We start from the raw sequence: 18,274 nt of genomic DNA on the forward strand, positions 1-18,274 counted from the left end.
GTGAATTATCGCTCTAAAACAAATCAAAAAAGACCAACTAGCGCCGGTGGGCCAATACCAGATGAGTTGTAACTTGTAACAGTAACTTGTCGCAATAGCAACTGTGGGTATCAGGTTGACTTTTATCTCGCGTGTCACTGGTTTGAGCCGGCAGTATGGCGCCTAAAGACCCGGGATGGAGGATAAAGCGATGAGGCATAAGTCCGTCTCTGCATTAGCATAAAAACACAAATGCTCTCCTTTTTTTAAAAGTGGTTTTCGTTTTCCCGTTCTCTTGTGCCCTCTGTTCTTTGTCCTTTAAAGGGATTGGCGATTCTTGAATCGATAGTCGATTGGCACATATCTCCAGCACAATGGGATCAAAAACTGAGAGCTCCACAGAGGCCCAGTTGCCTCAGTACACGGTAGCAGACGTCGCATCGCATAACCGCAAGGACGACCTCTGGATCGTTGTCCATGGGAAAGGTAAGAGAAACATATCAACCGTCAAGTTCAATGCCGGTCAGTTGCTAAGGCAGAACCAGTTTACGATATTACGAAGTATCTTCAAGACCATCCTGGTGGCGCTGAAGTTCTCATTGAAACTGCAGGCACCGATGCCACGGAAGCCTTTGAAGATGTTGGTCATTCCGACGACTCTCGGGAGATCATGGAGGAATATCTGATTGGCACTCTTCAAGGCGCCAAAGAATATGTTGCGCCAAAGGCAGTTCGTGTTATTGCTCAGAAGTCAGTGCCAGTTCCTAAACAGTCTTCGAGCGGTTCGATTGGTGCAGTGACCGGTGTTGTGGGTGCGGTGGCATCCCTCATCTACGCATATAATCGCGGAGCGTTGGGCTCTCTGGATTTGAAACGACATATCGGCAATGGTGTGCCCCAATACTTCAGCGGATTCCGACTACCGCGCGGAGGCTTCGCGATTGGGTTCCTCACGGCGAGCGCTATTTCCGCAGCGGTTGGAAGTGCCGTCGCCCGGCAGGCCGCTAAATTCCTCAAGATCGAATCTGGATATACTCGCTACCCGTTGCACAAGAAAGCGCGTAAGGTGGTCAGGGTCGACCCGCACTCCGTCAAGGGATTCCTCGATCCGAAAGAATACCAGCGCCTGCCTTTGGTTGAGAAGGAGCTCTTGTCCCCCAATGTGTACCGATTTGTGTTCGCATTGCCAGATGCTCGAAGGATCTTGGGACTCCCAATCGGCCAGCACGTTGCCATCCGCGCCGAGATCGACGGCACTACGGTGACGAGGTCCTACACACCCGTGTCCAACAACCTGGACAAGGGTCGCATCGAATTGGTCATCAAATGCTACCCCGACGGACTGCTCAGCGGCCGATACCTTGCCAACCTGCAGGTGGGCGACGAAGTGGAATTCCGGGGACCCAAGGGAGCTATGCGCTACAGCAAAGGACTCGGTACCAAGCTGGGGATGGTCGCCGGCGGCACGGGCATCACGCCGATGTACCAGCTCATCCGTGCCATCTGCGAGGACGAGCGCGACACGACGGAGATCAGCCTGATCTATGCTAATCGATCCGAGGGCGACATCCTGCTTCGAGAAGAACTGGAACGGTTTGCGCGCCAGTATCCCAAGAATTTCAAACTGTGGTACATGCTAGACACGGCGCCCGAGAATTGGCAGTACGGAACGGGCTATGTGGACCAGGCCGTGCTAAGTGAGCGACTACCAGAGCCTTCGGGGGGCACCAAAATCATGCTCTGTGGGCCGCCTGGCATGATCAATGCGTGTAAGAAGACGTTGGTAGGAATGGGATTCAAGGCGCCCGGGGCGGTTTCGAAGATGAGCGAACAGATCTTTTGTTTCTAGGCATGTACATTAGAATATAGAACAGTATTTCTTTTTAAATCTTCATGGATTAATCGATCAGGATGCGTCCGGAATCGGCTAGAGAGATAGGCAGCGAGACGGAAAGAAAAGAAGAGTCCGCGGAGTATGGAAAATTAAAGGAGACCCGGACGCTTGAACCGGATGGTCACTGCCGAATCGGGCAATCCCAGTCTCGGTTGATTTCGACACAATCAAAAATAATTATAACTATTTGACCATCAATCATGGGCACATCAATAGTTAACTAATAATAATTACCAATTAAGACCCATGAAGAGTAATCATTCTAGAACTTCGATTTATCCCGAGGTTCACCACGAGTGGATACGGGGCACTGTTCGGAGTATGTCTATTTATGCAGAATCATACATTGTCAGAAAGTAATGCATCGGTACTGAGACGCGTGAAATCATTAAGCATTATCCCGCATCCATCACAGTTTGGAAAAGGCAGACGGCATATTATATAAGTATTAAACTGAAGATCGTTGACTGCTCCAGCATCGTAGATGATGTCTAATAAAAGAATTTCAGTGCCGCTCCGGCAAGAGCGACGGCAGCAGCACCGCTCACGCCGCCATTTCGCGCTGCGACGTCCGAATTTTCCGTCGCCTTGGGTGCATTCAGTTTTTCCGCGCCCGCGGTGACCGTCATGGGCTGATAGTAGATGTCGTCGGAGGCGAAGGAGGTGGTGGACGAGGTACCCGTGGAAGTCGAATGCCCGCGCACGGTGAGCTCCATGCCAACGGAAACCGAACAAGAGGCGCCTTGCGTCGAGGAGGTGATGTCGCAGTCCTGCACCATGGTGACTTTGGCGTCCGCGCCGCCCGTCTTGGTCGAATAAACGGCGCTCATGGTGAATGTCGAGGGGCCTTCGGTTATGGTAATTGGCGAGTGTAGTGGGCATACCGTCACCGGGGCGCCGTCCTGGCAGTCCAGGGCGTAGGTGGTGGCGTCTGCGTTGACACCGACAATACTGGCGCGAACGCTAGTCAGGCTCAACGTTGCCTCTCCGGCGTTGAACATTTCGACGGTGGTGCTCTCCGCAGAGACGACAGTGGCCAGGGCCACGGCCAGCAGGGAGAAAAACACGGACCGCATAGTTGTGAAGGTAGTAGAGTCGAGTTGCTTTGGTCGCGAACAAGAATGGCAATGCTAGCGGTCGAGGAGATCGCAGTTGGTCGCAAGCAATCTCAGCAACAGAAAAGACGCCAGGGGAAAACATGTTAAGGCTGGCGGTATCTCTTTATAAAAACTCTTCTTTGCCCCGTAACCAGTTTTGGCCCCCCCAATCCCACGACGGGTTAAATCGGGCATCATTCTGGTACCCTCGGATCCTTAGATTGCAACCACAGGGCAACATGCGGCTCTCTCTGCTTCCCACATCTGGCTAGCATTTGGCCTGATGTCTGATGAAGAACAAATCCGCGATGGCTATTGGTACGAAATCCGTCGGGTACGGGTTAGATTGAATGGGCCAAAAGATCGTGAGTCATCTGATAGCTGGCCAGGCCAAACGGGGAATCCAAAGCATAGTATTGGTTCCTGGAGATGAAAATCTGCACTTCTTCACCGGCACGCGATCGTATTCAGCCTTGGGTATTCTTTAGTGCAGAGTCCACGGAGTGCATAGCCGAGGGCAAGCGCCAATGAGGGAGGGTTGGATGTGGGGATATACGAGAAGGAAGGCATCGCAAGAGATGCAACTCCTTAGAACGCAAGGCTGTTTGTGACTGACCTCAGGGTCCAGGGTGGGCACGATATGTTTTCAAGGTTGATCATTTGCTGGAGATGGTCGCTCAAAACAGCAACTGAGAGGCGAGTCAGTCAGCTCGGCTCTCTCTTTCTCTCTTCTATTTGTGGCGTCCCATATGGTTACATCAACAAACGCTTTGTGGTGCTCACTTTGCTCCCCTTGCATAAGACAGGGAAGAACCGGCTTTAACCCGTTGATGTTGAAAGTTGAAACACTCGCCCTGCCTGTTACTAGTAGGTATATGGTTAAATCAAGGCGTTCGTACCGAGGACTCTGGGTCTTGAAGGAATACCTAAAAGGGTCCTAGAAAAGGGGGGGGGGGGAATGAGAGTTGGACACACAGAGAACAGACTGAAGCCGTTTTGCGCGTCATCTAATGTCACGGCAATGCTTCTTTTAAGGTCGATATTCTCATATATACTGGGATAGTAAAATAAAATAAATACCACGGAGTGAATAATTGTGATTTCCCCAAGGCTCGCACCAATGCCTGAACTGCAGTAACGGTTAGCGAACAGCCGGGTCGCCTACTTCCGTGGCTTTTCTCTCTCTTACTTTTTACTACACCTAGTTACCGCTGTTTGATAAAGACCAATTTACATCGAAAATTTTTTCTTATTCCGGTAGGGTCCTGAACTAAATCAGTAGTGTCAATCTATATAAGCACCGCCGTATACAAGAATCGAACCCTTGATTGACTTGCTCGTGGCTGCATTTGAGACAATCTCTAGGTATCTGATAGCCTGTAGTTCTATCCCATATTCTATATTTCGAGCATGTTGTATTTCCGGCTAATTTCTATCGCAAGTTTGCCTAGAGAACAAGAACTGAATGTTGTGATTTTGATTTCCTCGGCAACCTCCTCGAGAGGGTCTCTGCCGGTCAATTGCTGCAGGATGGACCTGATCGATGGTGATTGAGCGTACGTCAATGTCGTCCGGTGATTAAAGTCGTTGGCAGCCGAACAGTCGTCGACGTCCCGGACCACTTCGGTATACTTGGTTCTTAGATCGACCTCACGCCCAGAGAGCCATGCATGAATCCCATTATGGAGGAACCGGGATTGCCGTTCCAGAATTTTGCCAGCGTTGGCTTCTTTCTCAAGCTAAGCCCAATGGGACCTCCAAACTTCGTCTCTCGCACAACCCCCACGCTTCTTGAAGTCCTTCTTGTTTCCGTGTATGTGGACTTTACGGAAGCAATATCCCCTGAATTTTCCTTCACACATGTCACACGTGAAAAGACGGTGTCGGTTTCCTGGTATTTTTGGATTGGCTGGCTTGCCATCCACGATTGAGACTGTTTGCGAGTAGCAGTTGTCATATAATGCGATTTCAATTGCGTCAGATGTATCGGATTCGCCGTCAAAGTCAGAATCATATGGATCAATAGACGACATCAGATTGTTTTGGGTCGATGCTCCCATTGCGAATGTGTTTTGGGGATTTTCTAATTCTCTCGCACCTTCCTCTATCGCTGTGGAGATCAATTTTTGGCGTGATGTGTGATCCCATGCGTCCAAATAGTGAAAGGCCTTGGGCGCGTTGGAAAAGCTGGAAAATGGTAGGATCATCTCGGTGAGCGCAGTATTTAGAAGATATCCTCTGCGCAGAAGGAAAGCGTGGCTGCGCAGGAAAAAGGGGAAAATCTTTTCGAAATTGCTTCGGGAGGCACATTCTCCGTTCTGATTCCAATCTGATTCAAGCCTTGCATCATATGGATAGAAGTCGATGGTGAAATGTGTGTCATCGCCAACTGACAAGTCAAGAATGCTGTGATGGTACTCCGTCGTGACATCAAATTCATCTAACACAAATGGAAAACAATGGATAATCCTGAGCTCCCTGAGAAGGGGGAAATCCTTGAGTCTCGTAACACGGATCCATTCGGGACTGAGGTAATGGACCCCGTTCAACTCGACTGCTCTGAAGGTGCGGAAGAAACCGAGCATCTTTTTGAATCCACGAATTATGGACTGAACGGGGTCTTTATCACTGGCCAAACTGAGATCGAGAGCTCCACCGTGCCATGAGAAAATCACAGGGTTAGACGGATCATTTGGATCGTACGGCGTATAATGTGTGCGGAGCCTTTTATTTTGCATGGAGTAAGTGGTCCGGTATAAAGACTCATCCGAGCAAGAATAGGAGATGGAGTTACTGGACACCCATTGGGCAATTTTTTTTCGCTAGGCAGAATGAGTTGAACCCACAGAACAAAGGAGATGAAAGAGGTGTGTGGGTGGAAAGAGAAAGAGAAAGAAAGAGGGCGACAGAAGAAGAAAGCTGGGCTTTTATAGACCAGGGTTTACTTGGAGAAATTCACCCACTTACCCACCTCGGAACCCCCTCCATGTTTTGTGAATGGCCTGGGATGGTAGGCACGTAGGGTATACAGTGAATTTACACTACATTCACCAAGAAACGGCCCCCGACATGCGAAGGACACCAGGAAGGGTGCATCCGCATGACAACCAAGAAACTGGGGATTAACTGCGGACGGGGATGATCTACATGAAACTGGTCGCATTCAATCTAGCAACAAGCCTTCTCAGGACAGTGGATTGAAGAAGTGATTCCATGGCTATTACCGGGCGACAAACAAAAGCCTCGGGTATTTACTATCGAGTCTGCCGACGTACTGCTGCTTGGGTGTGAATTTGAAAGTCAACGCTCATTTGAAGAGCTGCCTAGAACCTCTTTCACATCCTCTTTCACTCACAACTTGCCACCGTTCCCTGTATCTTCCCCTATCTCTCCTTCACCCCACCTCTCTGGGCCAGTTTCAAGAATGCCAAACGCCCTTGTCCCTAATTTTCAGTAAATCTGTCCAAGGGATTGTTCAAAGAAGCGCTATATTCAGAACCGAGAGTACACTGGGCAGGAAAGGCGTAATATTGCGGTTCTCTCGAATATGCGGAGCTTGGATATATTTTGAATAGGAGCTGCCTGTAGCAAGTAGTTCCATGCAAAGCGAGATTCGGGTCACTTAAGCCATTTTACTCACTAGTCTTGTTTTAGCAATTCTTTTTTTAATTATCTTCTGATGCGTGCTGGGGATAATAAAGAACAAAAGAAAGAGTAAAACAATCAACCATGTCTAGAAGTAGACAGAAGGTACCTATACGTCGGGCCGATTAGCCTCCGCGTCACGCATCAAATCCCATCAACATGGGAAAGCAACTACTAGTTGTGTTTCTTCATATTTCAGCCCTGGACCATGCGACGATTATATCCCCTCTGCCGCCCGGCGAATTTCTTTCGACCATCTTTATGCACCAGGATTTATCCCTCGCGGCCTCCGCCCCGACACTGGCTATCGTCCACCGCGTTGCGACGATGTTCCTGCTTCGATCCGCAAGCTCCGTCTAACCCCCCCCCCTCGTCCTCCCAATCCACCACAACCAATCCGGACTATCGCGCTCTCGGGACTTCCCAAGACCTCTTCACTACCTCCCTCTACAGTCCCGGCTCGCCACTCTTCCTCCCTAATGGTGCCCATATCATCAACAAACTCATCTCTTTCCTCCGCACGCAATATCTCCAATACGGCTTCCGCGAAGTCCTCACCCCCACCATCTACAAGCGCTCCCTGTGGGAAGTCTCGGGCCATTGGCAGAACTACAAGGATGACATGTACGAAGTGCGCGGGCGCGGTGCCGACGCCGACGCCGACGCCGACGACCCTACCGGCGAGAACGAGTCCTACGGGCTGAAACCGATGAATTGTCCCGGCCACTGTCTCCTCTTCAAATCGCAAACCCACTCCTACCGAGAACTTCCTATTCGATATGCGGATTTCAGCCCCTTGCACCGGAACGAGGTTTCGGGTTCCTTGAGCGGGCTGACCCGCGTGCGACGTTTTCACCAGGACGACGGGCATATTTTTTGCCGGCCGCAGCAGATCAAGGGCGAGATCGGAAAGGCGTTGGGGTTTGTGGATCTGGTGATGAATACTTTTGGGCTGGGGCCGTATCGACTGGTTTTGTCGACTCGGCCGGAAAAGGATTTCATAGGGAGTCTGGAGTTGTGGGACAGTGCTGAAGGACAGCTGCGCGAGGCGCTGGACAACAGTGGACGGGAGTGGACGCTGAACGAAGGTGATGGGGCATTCTATGGCCCCAAGATTGACATACAGCTACAGGACCAGGCCGGCAAGTATCACCAGCTGTCTACGATCCAGTTGGATATGAACCTGCCGCAACGGTTTGAACTGGAGTATCAGGTCGCCGAAGGAGAAGAGGACTACAACCCCGCCACACCCGGACGGGCGGTCCCGGTCATGATCCATCGCGCAAACTTTGGATCGTTGGAGCGATTCCTCGCGTTGCTGATCGAGCAGTATGCGGGTCGGTGGCCGTTCTGGCTCTCGCCACGCCAAGGTATCATTCTTACCGTCAACCAGGATGAAAACGTTGTGCATCAGGCGCACCAGGCGGCGGCTCAGATCTCGGGATTCCGTCTCCTCCAGGATGAGCATGGCCAGAGTGGTGTTGCGCAACCGCAACCTCTATCCTCTGTTGACTCGACGTTTTTGATTGATGTTGACGCAGGCAGTCAGACGCTTGGGAAAAAGATCCAACGCGCAAAGCAGATGAAGTATAACTTGATCTTCATTATGGGGTCAAAGGATGTGGCTGAGTCCCGGATTACGATGGATTTGACCGGACAGATGCAGAGCAAGCCAGAAGGAAATGCGCAGAAGCTGCAGGAATTGGTTACGAACCGATTGGGAGAAAAGGCGTTGAAGAATCCGAGAGCGGTTCCGCTGAAGGTTGATGCGGTGCATGATCTCCTGAGGGAAATGGAGAAGCGATTTGTATGAGATTTGATGGAGCTGTGATAACTGTATCATAATGTACAACACATACATCTATACTAGAATTATTCTGTACATACTCGCGCGGCAGAATCGCCCCATACCTGACCGCTTATGGTGAATCATGTGGAGGATCACCTGACCATGCCGCAGGCAGGCTAAGCAGTCATCTGCTGCCTCCAGCGAACTCCGTGGCTGAGCAGGAGACCTCTTCAGTAATATTCGCCATCCGACAAGCCCCTCGAATAATGAGTCAAAAAACGCTGCTCTCTCATGGCTCCACAACGTGAAATGTTGTCTGTCGCTTTGTTCTATTCCAGGTGAAGAGAGAGTCTCGGGAGTCTTCAACCCTCAAACATAGATCATGCCCGACTCCCGTGCGCCAGATTGGGAGCCTCTGGCAAATGTCAGCGCCAGCGGCATAGACAGCAAATATTCTGCACTTGGTCGAATATGCGCCTGCTACGATCTCGGCGGCGGTGTCGGCCTGGGCGACTCGTTCGCCATACATTCGATCGCTGCACTCTCTTCAGGTTGCAAACTCCATCAAGACGGCTTCATACTTGATGCTGAACTCGCCGAAGCAGCCTCGGCAGTAACAGAGCTGCTACCAGTCTGGATCAATCTGGCGGACGTTGCTCCGGGGAAGTTTTCGTCGTTGCCGTATTCAAAACATAACCCCGGCGCACCGGGCAAACCACATCCTCTTGACCACCCGCCATGGTTCTTGGTCAATGCGGCAGCTTCTAAACATCACTGCATCCTTGGGCAGAATGGTACTGTAGAATCACTGCTTATGGTTCTCCGTCAGCCGTGGTGTGTACTTGAGATATGCTGCTGCGCTGCTGAAACAGTGATCTTGGTCAGCAAATTTGCGACCATCGCCGAGAAAATCTACCCTGGAAGCTACACGATCGCTATCAGACTGCTATCCCATGAAACGGAAAAGAGGGCTGCAGATAGGGCCAGTACTCCAGACTGCGCTATCAATTGGGCTGATGATCGCTTGGATGCTTTGATGATACCCCGTCCAACTCTGGCTTTGGTCAAGACGCTTTACACCGATCTGTTCTTCCATGGCCGCCAATCCCGGAACCCGTTCTGGCTATGCCTGATCGTTATTTGCGCTGTGTCCTTGGATATTGCTTTTCCTGAACTCGCGGGGTACCTTTTTGACGACGCCAACTATAGATCCACCTTAGAATGTCTTGAAAGAGCCACACCATTTGCATCCCGGCTGCGCATTACAGATCCTGTCGCGAAAAGCGAATGTGTCAGGATTAAGGCCCCGGAGAAAATTCGCTCTCGGCACACTAGGTCTAGAAGGTCAACAAGTGACATTTCATTGCATAATAGCGCTCGGCGCCAGGAAGGACTGAACTGGACTGGTTCGAATCGTGGACCTCTAAGTTATAACCGCTTAATTTTACTTCACAGAATGATCCTCAAGAGAATTGAAGAAAGTGTCGTATGATTTATTAATACATATCTGATCTGGGTATTTGCCTAGAAATGTCGTTCATTGTAACCGATGCCCAACTAGGCACCGCGAAACTTCGAATCTGGCTTATGGACATTGGTGGTGGTGTTCTCCCATGAAGTCTTCAGCGCTGTTTCTATTTCAGTCTGAATTCTTTTGGCGAGGTCACCTTGTTTTTGGTCGTCCGACACCCCTTCGTCCCTCTTTTTCACCTGCGCGACGAACACGCCCAACCTTTCCCGCGCTTTGGCAATGCGTGAATCCCACGCCAACTCGGCGTCCTCCCATTCTATCTGCATCGAACCAATATCCTTGAGCACTCTCTGCATTTCTTCAAACACAAACATTGGTGGAAGGAGATTGAGGTCTATCCAGTTCAATCCTTCCAACCGACAAGTGCGCTTTATCTCTAATGTCGCCCGGATGATGGCCACGGATCTAGTTTTATTTTTTGTTAAAACGTAAGCCTCATGGATATCGTCGCCTTTTGCCTTCTTTTGCAAGCTGCGCGAAATTCGGATGGCTAGGATCTCAGCAAGAGAGGCGTAGACCAGGACCCCCAGAAAGGCCAATTGCATATAGCTGCGCATATTCACCATACAGGCCACAGAACAAAATGCGGACAAAGTACCCGTCATTATCCATATCCAATGCAGGCAATTCTTCCAGAAGTCCGGCCTATACTCCCACGTCGACCGAGCCCAAACTTCGAGTTGGTCCTGTCGACCCTTGAAAATTACTGTCCCGCCTTCCTTTCGCTGGTAAATGGCATATCTTGGCCGCTCGTCTTTATTAATGAGCGGTTCGTCCTTTTGAACCATGCTTTGGAACGAGATGAGTATTGTCCCAAGCCAGTGACACCAGTACAGAAAGAACAAGACTGCGGCCCATATGTCGGCAACCAACACCCCCATGATCAATCCTGTGGCCATCATGAGCCCGTTGACCAGACTGATCAAATCCAATGTCAAGGTGGCGATCCACCAGCGCAGGGGGCCTATAGTGTCCTTCACCCTCTGCCTTCGCACACTCACGTCCTCGCGAATGCCGTCGACGCATACCACCGCAAAATCGTTACCTGGCTTGGCCGATGCCTTGAAAGACACCACATGGTTGAGCCAGGCGTTGCTCGAATCCAGGGGGAGTTCACGAAACACGGAGCCAGAAATGTCGGAGCGAACCGTTAACATGGTGGTGACTTGCGTACACATGGTGATCGCGGGATGTATGGATTTCATTTCTTCCACTAGGTGGTCGACGAGCATTTTCATCGCTGGCAAAGTACCTCCAATCATCATGGTATGCGGCCACGTGAAAATGCCGCGATCCGACTGGGTGTAGAGCATGGCGGCGCTGTTATTAGCACGCGGGTTATGGAGCACAGCGGCGACACCGAGAGGATCGAAGGTCACTTCGGTATCTTCCTTGAGGTTTGCTTGGGGGTCGGTCGACGACAGTGGTAACGCAGATCGCGCCTCGACCATCGTGCCCAGGGCGGCCACGCAGAACGCGCGAAGCGTGGCCTTGACGGGGTCCATAGTCACAGTAGCTCTGCGTCAATTATTTTGATCGAAAAGTCGAGAAAAATCACTTCTCTAGGTCTTGTCTTATAAATTGTTAGTCTTTTCGGCCACTAATGGGGGTTTTCCGTTTCCTTGTCTTTTCTTTTGTTCTTTCTTCTCACCCTGGACTGCTACATACGAAAAGAGGCTGTTAGATGCCCATGATAAGGAGCGCTCCAGTCAGGTCGTAGTAAGACACCCATTGTGGAGGAAAGGAGAAGGGAAAATACGAGGGGGTATCTCGGGGTGCATCCAATGTTTTAATGGATTTTTTCCTCCTTCCAATTAGTTTATTTTGGGCTTTTGATTCAGCCGCAGCTCTCAGACCGAGAGGGGTGGGGAGAATGACACGCCAACACCAGATGGAAGCCGCTAGTTCCTGCGAGGCTGGCTGAATTCAGCCGATCAATCAACCCGCGGTCTGCACTCTGCACGGGGGAGGCTGGGATGGGGGCAGAAGGGCCGGCATTCGAGTACACTACAGTGTTGACGGAAGGGAAAATTCATGGTGTCGGTCGGGTCAACAGATGAGGGAATCCACCTCGATCTTGAACCCTGAAGTACTTCGTAGAGCCGGAGTGGACTTTCTTCACCCCACCTACCTATCGGAGAGTAAAAGGAATTGATATTCTTCGTGCAGGACGCTTGGACGATATTAGTAACATGAGAGTATTCTGTAACTAAGGGCTGAAGGAATATTGGCGATAACGGATAAATTGTCTGATGCATTGATGGTGGATGAAATGTTTTCTCATCGATGAGCTGACAGCGCGATTCCCGGACGGGCCGCCATCAGCCCACGGCTCCGCGACGATCGCCTCAGGCAACCATTCTTGGGTTTATGGAGTACGGAGTACTTTTTTATCATGTGTTGATATTATGTATTGTGGTTTATTATTTTATGATCTTATATTTTAAGGTTCTCTGGTGGATTGCTCAATATTAGCGTAACAGTGCTCCGTGCGGAGTACTTCGTCGTACAGCATAAGATATATGTATTGCAGGGCACGCGATCCAGATGACCCTCTCTCGGGGTACACCCAGTCTCCCATCGTATAACTAAAATAGTTAGTTACTAGTTAGTAGTAAAGATTATGAAACGCTGACGTTGAGTCATGCTGATCACGGCAGTTGTCTAGAACTCCCTTTCGGCTTTTTTCAACTTGGCCGACGATGATGTCAACCCAGTGGCCGGGATGCCGACTACTACAATTTACATTGAACTAAAAAAAAAAAAAAAAAACCAGAACATCCAACTCCTCCGATCTCACCCTAGGGTGAAGAGAATTAAGGTCCCGGGGACTCCACCGGGATCAACGCCTGGGTTTATCATTCGACCTTTAAGCTTAAGAGCCGGGAGTCTAGTCGCCACCGTCACGAGACCGGGTGCCTGAGTCAGCGGTCACGGGGCTCGCTGATTGGCGGGAGGTCGTCTAAGTTGCCCGAAGTATCGTTCGTCATGCACTTTCTGCTTTCGCTCGCAACTTCCAAATTTTGCACGAAAGCTTCTTCTTACAGTCAGAATGCAATTAATTATTATTGCATTGCATTCCTCCGGTGTACACCTACTGTGCCCCACGATTCTCTCCCTCTCTCGCCCGAATTCCTTCTGGAAGGAAAAATAAAATACTGCGTCTTCGTTGGCTGGTCCCAACTCCAAGTCCCCAAAGTAAATCCCAACTTCCGGTCACTCCCCTCCCCCCCACTCACGCTTCCCTCTTCCTTTGGGTCCCCCCTCTCTCTTCTCCCTCTCTTTCCCTTTTTCTCCCTCAGTCCCCGGGTGAACGTGAAATTTTTATCTTAGGCCGGATGCCATGATTTCTGATCCGTCCTGCTCGTCTTCCCAATTTAATGGTGGTAGAATCTAGCTCTTCTGGCATGGCTGAGGTGCCATTGAAGACGCCTTTGCCTCGGAAAAGTGCCTTCTCTTGTGAGGCCTGCCGCAAGCGCAAAGTGGGTTTCCCCTGGTCGCCTACTCGGATGATTTCCGAGCTTATTCCCAAGAAGGTTCCTCCTTCGCTTATATGCTCGCCTACTGACATTTGCTTGTGATAGGTGAAATGCAACGGCGCCAGTCCGTCATGCTCGCGATGCGCTGCGCGCGGCGAGGTGTGCGTCTATAGCTTGTGAGTCTAAGCTTCTCGACCCAGTCCCCATCGGCTGTCACGCGCTCTTGGCCCGTTGCCGATGCTCCCGCTTCCCTGCATGGTTCTCTCGTCGATCGCTAACCCTGTCGATTCGATCTTAGAGCCCCAACTTTATCTTATACCAAGCAACTAGAGACTCGGGTGGCTCAGCTAGAGGATGCTCTTTCCAAGCTCCGGGGCCAAGCTAACGAGGTCGAGGCTCGAAAAGGAAGTTCCCCTGCTTCGACGGGGGAGAGTAGCGCAAGTCCGGGTATACGGACACGCATCAAGGAGGAGGATGAAAATACCGGTGACCTGGCTAGGGATTTCGAAGGGTTGAATGTTGAACATGACGGCCGAGTTTCCTTCCATGGACCGACCAGTCTGTTCCAACTGCCAAGTGGTGCGCTGAACGAGGCCACATCTCCCTCGAACCCTACCCTGCAGTTAGATGGCCGAAAAGAGAGGCTTATCAACAATGCGTGGCGAGAGAGGGCTTTCGAGCAGATGGCTACGATGCCGGTAAGTCTTCGGCTTTGGGGCTCATCCCACGGGGAGTCCATCTTCTCACTTGGGAACAGGAACCATTTCAGTATCTTCTTGATTCACACTGGTGTTGGATCCAGCCGCTTTTCAACTTTGTCTACCGACCAACGTTTACTCGTTAGTATTTGGTTTTTGGCTACCGTCTCGGGGAGACAGGCTAACCTGACAATCAGGCGATATGAAAATCAACGGCCCATACTATTCAGACGCTTTGCTTAACGCGGTCCTCTCCCATTCCGTGCGGTGGTGCAAGGCTGAACCTAGGATTGGACCTATACTAGAATCGTTCGATGGCGGCGCCCAATTCTCACATCGCGCAGTATCAGGTCTATACGACTCGCTCAAAGTTGGCCACGTGGGGATCCCGACCATCCAGACGTTGCTTCTTCTCAGTGCACAGGAGTGTGGGCGCGGAAACCGGTCTCAGGCCTGGCTATACAGTGGCATGGCTTTTCGAATGCTCGACGACTTGGGGATATCGATCGACAGCCGAAAATATTCCGATTCGGCGCATCTGACCGATGAGGATATTGAGGTTCGCAATCGACTTTTCTGGAGTTGCTATTTCTGGGACAAAATGGTTTCGCTATATTTCGGTCGTTCGCCTGTGATGCAACAGTCGCGCGTTAGTCCGCCCAGAACGATACTGGATGACACCTCCGAGATTGAGATCTGGACTCCTCATGGAGTGGTATTCCCGGATGGTGCACACTATCCGCCGACTCAGGCGCACTCCACTTCCTGCTTCATGCGGATGTGTGGACTGGCAGAGATTTTGAATCAGATCCTAATTCACATCTATGATCCCATCCGGCAGGTCTCGGAAGCGGAATTCTATAACTGTGTTCAGGACCAAGCAAGGAACCTGGCTGAATGGTGGGAGGAGTTACCGAGCTATCTGAAGCTAGTACCCACGGAACTTCCTCCGTACTCCCCCCCTAGTCATATAGTGATTCTGAAGTACATTTATCCCCCTTCCCCCCTTCCCCCCTTTCCCCCATGTTTCGTTGAGTACTGACCAACATGTCTCTCCCTGCAGTTGCTTGTATCATACCATCAACATCTTGCTGCATCGCCCGATTCTCTGTTCAAAGACAAATCGGGAATCGTACGACAAGAGTCATCTGGTTCAGTGCATTACGTCTGCAACTTCCATTCTCTCTTTGTTTGACCTTTACCGTCGCACCTTTGGGGACAGCCATGTTGTTCTCTCTCTTTCTTACAGCGTATATACTGCCGCGTCTATCTTCCTCCTTGAGATCCAAGCTTTGAAATATGCTGCACCGGGAACTCTGGAAAAAATCAAATTCTGCATATTCGCTCTGGAGCGAGTTAAGGCCTCTAATCCTGGTATGTTTTGCCCTCTGTTCTGCCAATTGTGAGATCGCTGCTAATCACTAGCGTCGGTGCGTGCACAGTAATCACGACAGCCCTCAGCCTAGTATACCAAGAGCTTCAGAAGCTTCAAATCGACATCCACGTCGGCGTCCCTCCCCCCCAACATGAACAACCCCAAGCTCAGCATCAGAATCAGCCCCAGTCCCATCCCCCATCCCGCCACAGCCACTCTCCTTCCCTTCACCACCCGCAACAACAACAGCCCATGGGTCTTCACAATACCTCCCGTCACGTCTCTCCTCTACAGCAGCAATCTGCCGAGCCTACTATGGGGTCCTCCGTCACAACCGCAGGCGTGAGCTCCGCATCTATGCTTTCTGGGTATGCGTTCCAACAGCCGGTCACGGACTTTGAGCTGTCGCAGACCAGCGTCCCCGCGATGGCCACGACGCACGTTTTGGGTGGAATTCCGAATGCAGTCATGACGCTCGACAATCCTGGCTCGTACGAGATTACTCCGGAAGTTTTCGAGGCCTTTTCATATGCAGAGCCCATCTCGACAAATATGACGCCCGCATTCGATACTAGATTAGCATGAAGTCTCGGTCGGGGCTTCTCCCAACGTAGTTCATGGGTCACAATATCTAATCGGCGAGCGTGATATTTCTGGATGAAACACTCCAAAAAATCTTGATTGTTTGGAACAGCTATAATAAATCTATATATATGTGATATAGCATCTACATAATCTTAACCCATGTAAAAAAGAATCCACATGCAAAAACAGACTACACATCCTGTATGAAATCGGGTATATTCCGGAAAGCCAAACCCTGAAAAACCTTTCCCCTAAAGACCAATGTACATTATTAATATATACCCCGTAAATAAGTAGAGGTGTAAGTGCGAAGTATGTTCACGAAATAGCGTAACTTTTTCAAGACTGATATGCCGTCTTCTGCGTATCCGCCGGTTTGGTATCAAAATGCGTCTCGAATTCGGAGTGCACCCCAGTCGAGTGGGAAGACGAAACGGGAGAAGAGTCGAGATAGGCCCGAGCCTTCCAACGAAGATACCACGGCCCATCGAAGAGGTCACCCATACACTCGATGGGGACGCCCTTCGTTTCGGGCATCCAGACGCCGAGGATGATCAGGCCCAGGGTACAGATGATGGCCCAGAAGAGATAGGCGCCCCAGACGTGCAGCGAGTCGAACATGTTGGGCGTGACACGCACCACGGCGAACTGGAAGAACCAGTGCAGGGACATGCTGAGGGCGTAGCTGACGTTGCGGGTGCGGGTGGGGAATATCTCTGTGCCGTAGAGGTAGGGAATAGTGCAGAGGCCGACGGACCAGCCGACGGCGTAGACGAAGACGGAGGCGATGGCGGCGTCGGAGGCGGATTTGTTGTTGCTGGATCCCGGCTGCAAGCCCATGTAAATACCCATGTAGATGTGGGCGGCGAGTTGGAGAAACAGCCCCGTGAGCGCGCAGCGGCGGCGACCCAGAATATCGATCAGGCCCCAGGTGAAGGCCATGGTGAAGACGAGTTTGACGATGCCGTAGGCGCCCGAGGAGATCAGCGAGGTGCCGCTGCCCGTCACGCCGGCATACTCGAAAATATTGGAGACGTAGTAGGTGATGCCATTGCCGCCGGTCCATTGAGCGATGGTCTGCATCGCCATGAGGAGCCAGAAGCGCTGGCGATAGTTGGGGTTGAGTTGGGTTTCCTTGAAGGCGGTCCAGTGCGAGACGGATGCCAGGTCTGAGGCCTTGGTGCGCACCTGCGCGTCGATGGCATTGAATTCATCTTCGATTTCTGGATCGGAGACGTCCTTGCCGCGGAGACGAGCGAGGACAGCTCGTCCCTCTCCGTGGCGTTGTTTCGAGACGAGGTAGCGGGGTGTTTCTGGAACAATGTAGGATGCGAAAAAGGCGAGGCCGACGGGAATTAAGGGGATAGCTTGCACCAAGCGGTATTGAGTCCGGGTGGGTGCCATATGTTGGCTTGCGCCATAGTTAACAAAGAATCCTGTAAGGAGAGAGGGTTAGTTCTGTTGGAAATCAAACAGTAGTGGTTTGCAGAGATGGTAGGTGAGAGGTGAGGTGAGTTGAGGATGTGGCAAGGGTCGGAAATAAAAAAGATAAAACAGAAAAGCAAAGGGACGCCATACCAACGGATAAAATGGCCAACAAAATGACCATGTATACGCTAACTACCAACCCCCTGGTCCTGGCCGGTGCTAGAAACACAAGTCAGCAAATCAAGTTTGAAACTGCGGTGGCTAGAACGCACCAATCTCCGATAGATACAACGGCGTGGTAACCGTCAGGGCTCCGGCGCCTAGCCCGCTCCATATTCTCGCAAATAACAACAGCCCATATATGCCTGAAGAGAAGACCTGGATGAACATGCCAGAGGCCCACACCAGGCAAGACAAGCGCCAGGACTGCAGGCGCCCGAGACGGTCGTTCAAGTCTAGAGCAAACAAGGCGCCGAAGGCCGCCCCCAGGACATTGAAGGAGGTAATATTGGCCTTACGGTTGGTCAACCCCGTTGGATCATTGGTCCAGTTGGATGACAGCAGATTGAAGTCGGTTTGAAAGGAGTCCAACTTCACACTGGCACTGTAGCCACCTTCGTCATAACCTGCAGCAACACGAGTCGAGTTAGTGATGTGATCTACCTTATCTTTTTTTTTTTTTTTTTTTTTTTTTTTTTTTTTTTTTTTTTTTTTTTTAATTTCTATTTTTTTTTTTTTTTTTTTCTATTTATTTCACCCAACCCACCCCCCCCC

General features: G+C 50.9%; 8 protein-coding genes across 8 annotated transcripts; 4 read left to right on the forward strand and 4 right to left on the reverse strand.

Annotated features, from left to right (window-relative positions):
- Window positions 1-353: 353 nt before the first annotated feature.
- Window positions 354-1,828, forward strand: KD926_001703 (putative cytochrome b5 reductase; the record flags this gene model as incomplete). Its single annotated transcript, XM_053105280.1, has 2 exons — window positions 354-465; window positions 525-1,828. The coding sequence occupies 2 exons, from the start codon at window positions 354-356 to the stop codon at window positions 1,826-1,828; spliced, it is 1,416 nt and encodes a 471-aa protein (XP_052951547.1).
- A 536-nt stretch (window positions 1,829-2,364) lies between these two features.
- Window positions 2,365-2,949, reverse strand: KD926_001704 (putative GPI anchored cell wall protein; the record flags this gene model as incomplete). Its single annotated transcript, XM_053105281.1, has 1 exon — window positions 2,365-2,949. The coding sequence occupies one exon, from the start codon at window positions 2,947-2,949 to the stop codon at window positions 2,365-2,367; it is 585 nt and encodes a 194-aa protein (XP_052951548.1).
- Window positions 2,950-4,709: 1,760 nt separating this feature from the next.
- On the reverse strand, window positions 4,710-5,708 carry KD926_001705 (uncharacterized protein; the record flags this gene model as incomplete). Its single annotated transcript, XM_053105282.1, has 1 exon — window positions 4,710-5,708. The coding sequence occupies one exon, from the start codon at window positions 5,706-5,708 to the stop codon at window positions 4,710-4,712; it is 999 nt and encodes a 332-aa protein (XP_052951549.1).
- Window positions 5,709-6,823: 1,115 nt separating this feature from the next.
- Window positions 6,824-8,428, forward strand: KD926_001706 (threonine--tRNA ligase MST1; the record flags this gene model as incomplete). Its single annotated transcript, XM_053105283.1, has 1 exon — window positions 6,824-8,428. The coding sequence occupies one exon, from the start codon at window positions 6,824-6,826 to the stop codon at window positions 8,426-8,428; it is 1,605 nt and encodes a 534-aa protein (XP_052951550.1).
- Window positions 8,429-8,786: 358 nt separating this feature from the next.
- Window positions 8,787-9,896, forward strand: KD926_001707 (uncharacterized protein; the record flags this gene model as incomplete). The annotated part of the gene is made up of 1 exon (XM_053105284.1): window positions 8,787-9,896. One exon carries the CDS (start codon window positions 8,787-8,789, stop codon window positions 9,894-9,896), a length of 1,110 nt encoding a protein of 369 aa, XP_052951551.1.
- A 65-nt stretch (window positions 9,897-9,961) lies between these two features.
- KD926_001708 (uncharacterized protein) lies at window positions 9,962-11,440 on the reverse strand (the record flags this gene model as incomplete). Its single annotated transcript, XM_053105285.1, has 1 exon — window positions 9,962-11,440. The coding sequence occupies one exon, from the start codon at window positions 11,438-11,440 to the stop codon at window positions 9,962-9,964; it is 1,479 nt and encodes a 492-aa protein (XP_052951552.1).
- Window positions 11,441-13,315: 1,875 nt separating this feature from the next.
- Window positions 13,316-16,072, forward strand: KD926_001709 (putative C6 transcription factor; the record flags this gene model as incomplete). Its single annotated transcript, XM_053105286.1, has 7 exons — window positions 13,316-13,417; window positions 13,520-13,590; window positions 13,713-14,112; window positions 14,172-14,253; window positions 14,310-15,096; window positions 15,176-15,486; window positions 15,555-16,072. 7 exons carry the CDS (start codon window positions 13,316-13,318, stop codon window positions 16,070-16,072), a joined length of 2,271 nt encoding a protein of 756 aa, XP_052951553.1.
- Window positions 16,073-16,411: 339 nt separating this feature from the next.
- On the reverse strand, window positions 16,412-18,274 carry KD926_001710 (putative MFS quinate transporter; the record flags this gene model as incomplete). Its single annotated transcript, XM_053105287.1, has 3 exons — window positions 16,412-17,508; window positions 17,651-17,719; window positions 17,773-18,274. Coding segments are annotated over 3 exons (1,520 nt in total), but the record flags the coding sequence as incomplete, so codon positions are not given.

The sequence above is a fragment of the Aspergillus affinis genome, assembly GCF_023601865.1.
Source record: "Aspergillus affinis strain CMG 70 chromosome Unknown NODE_134_length_96610_cov_85_904478, whole genome shotgun sequence".
NCBI lineage: Eukaryota > Fungi > Ascomycota > Eurotiomycetes > Eurotiales > Aspergillaceae > Aspergillus > Aspergillus affinis.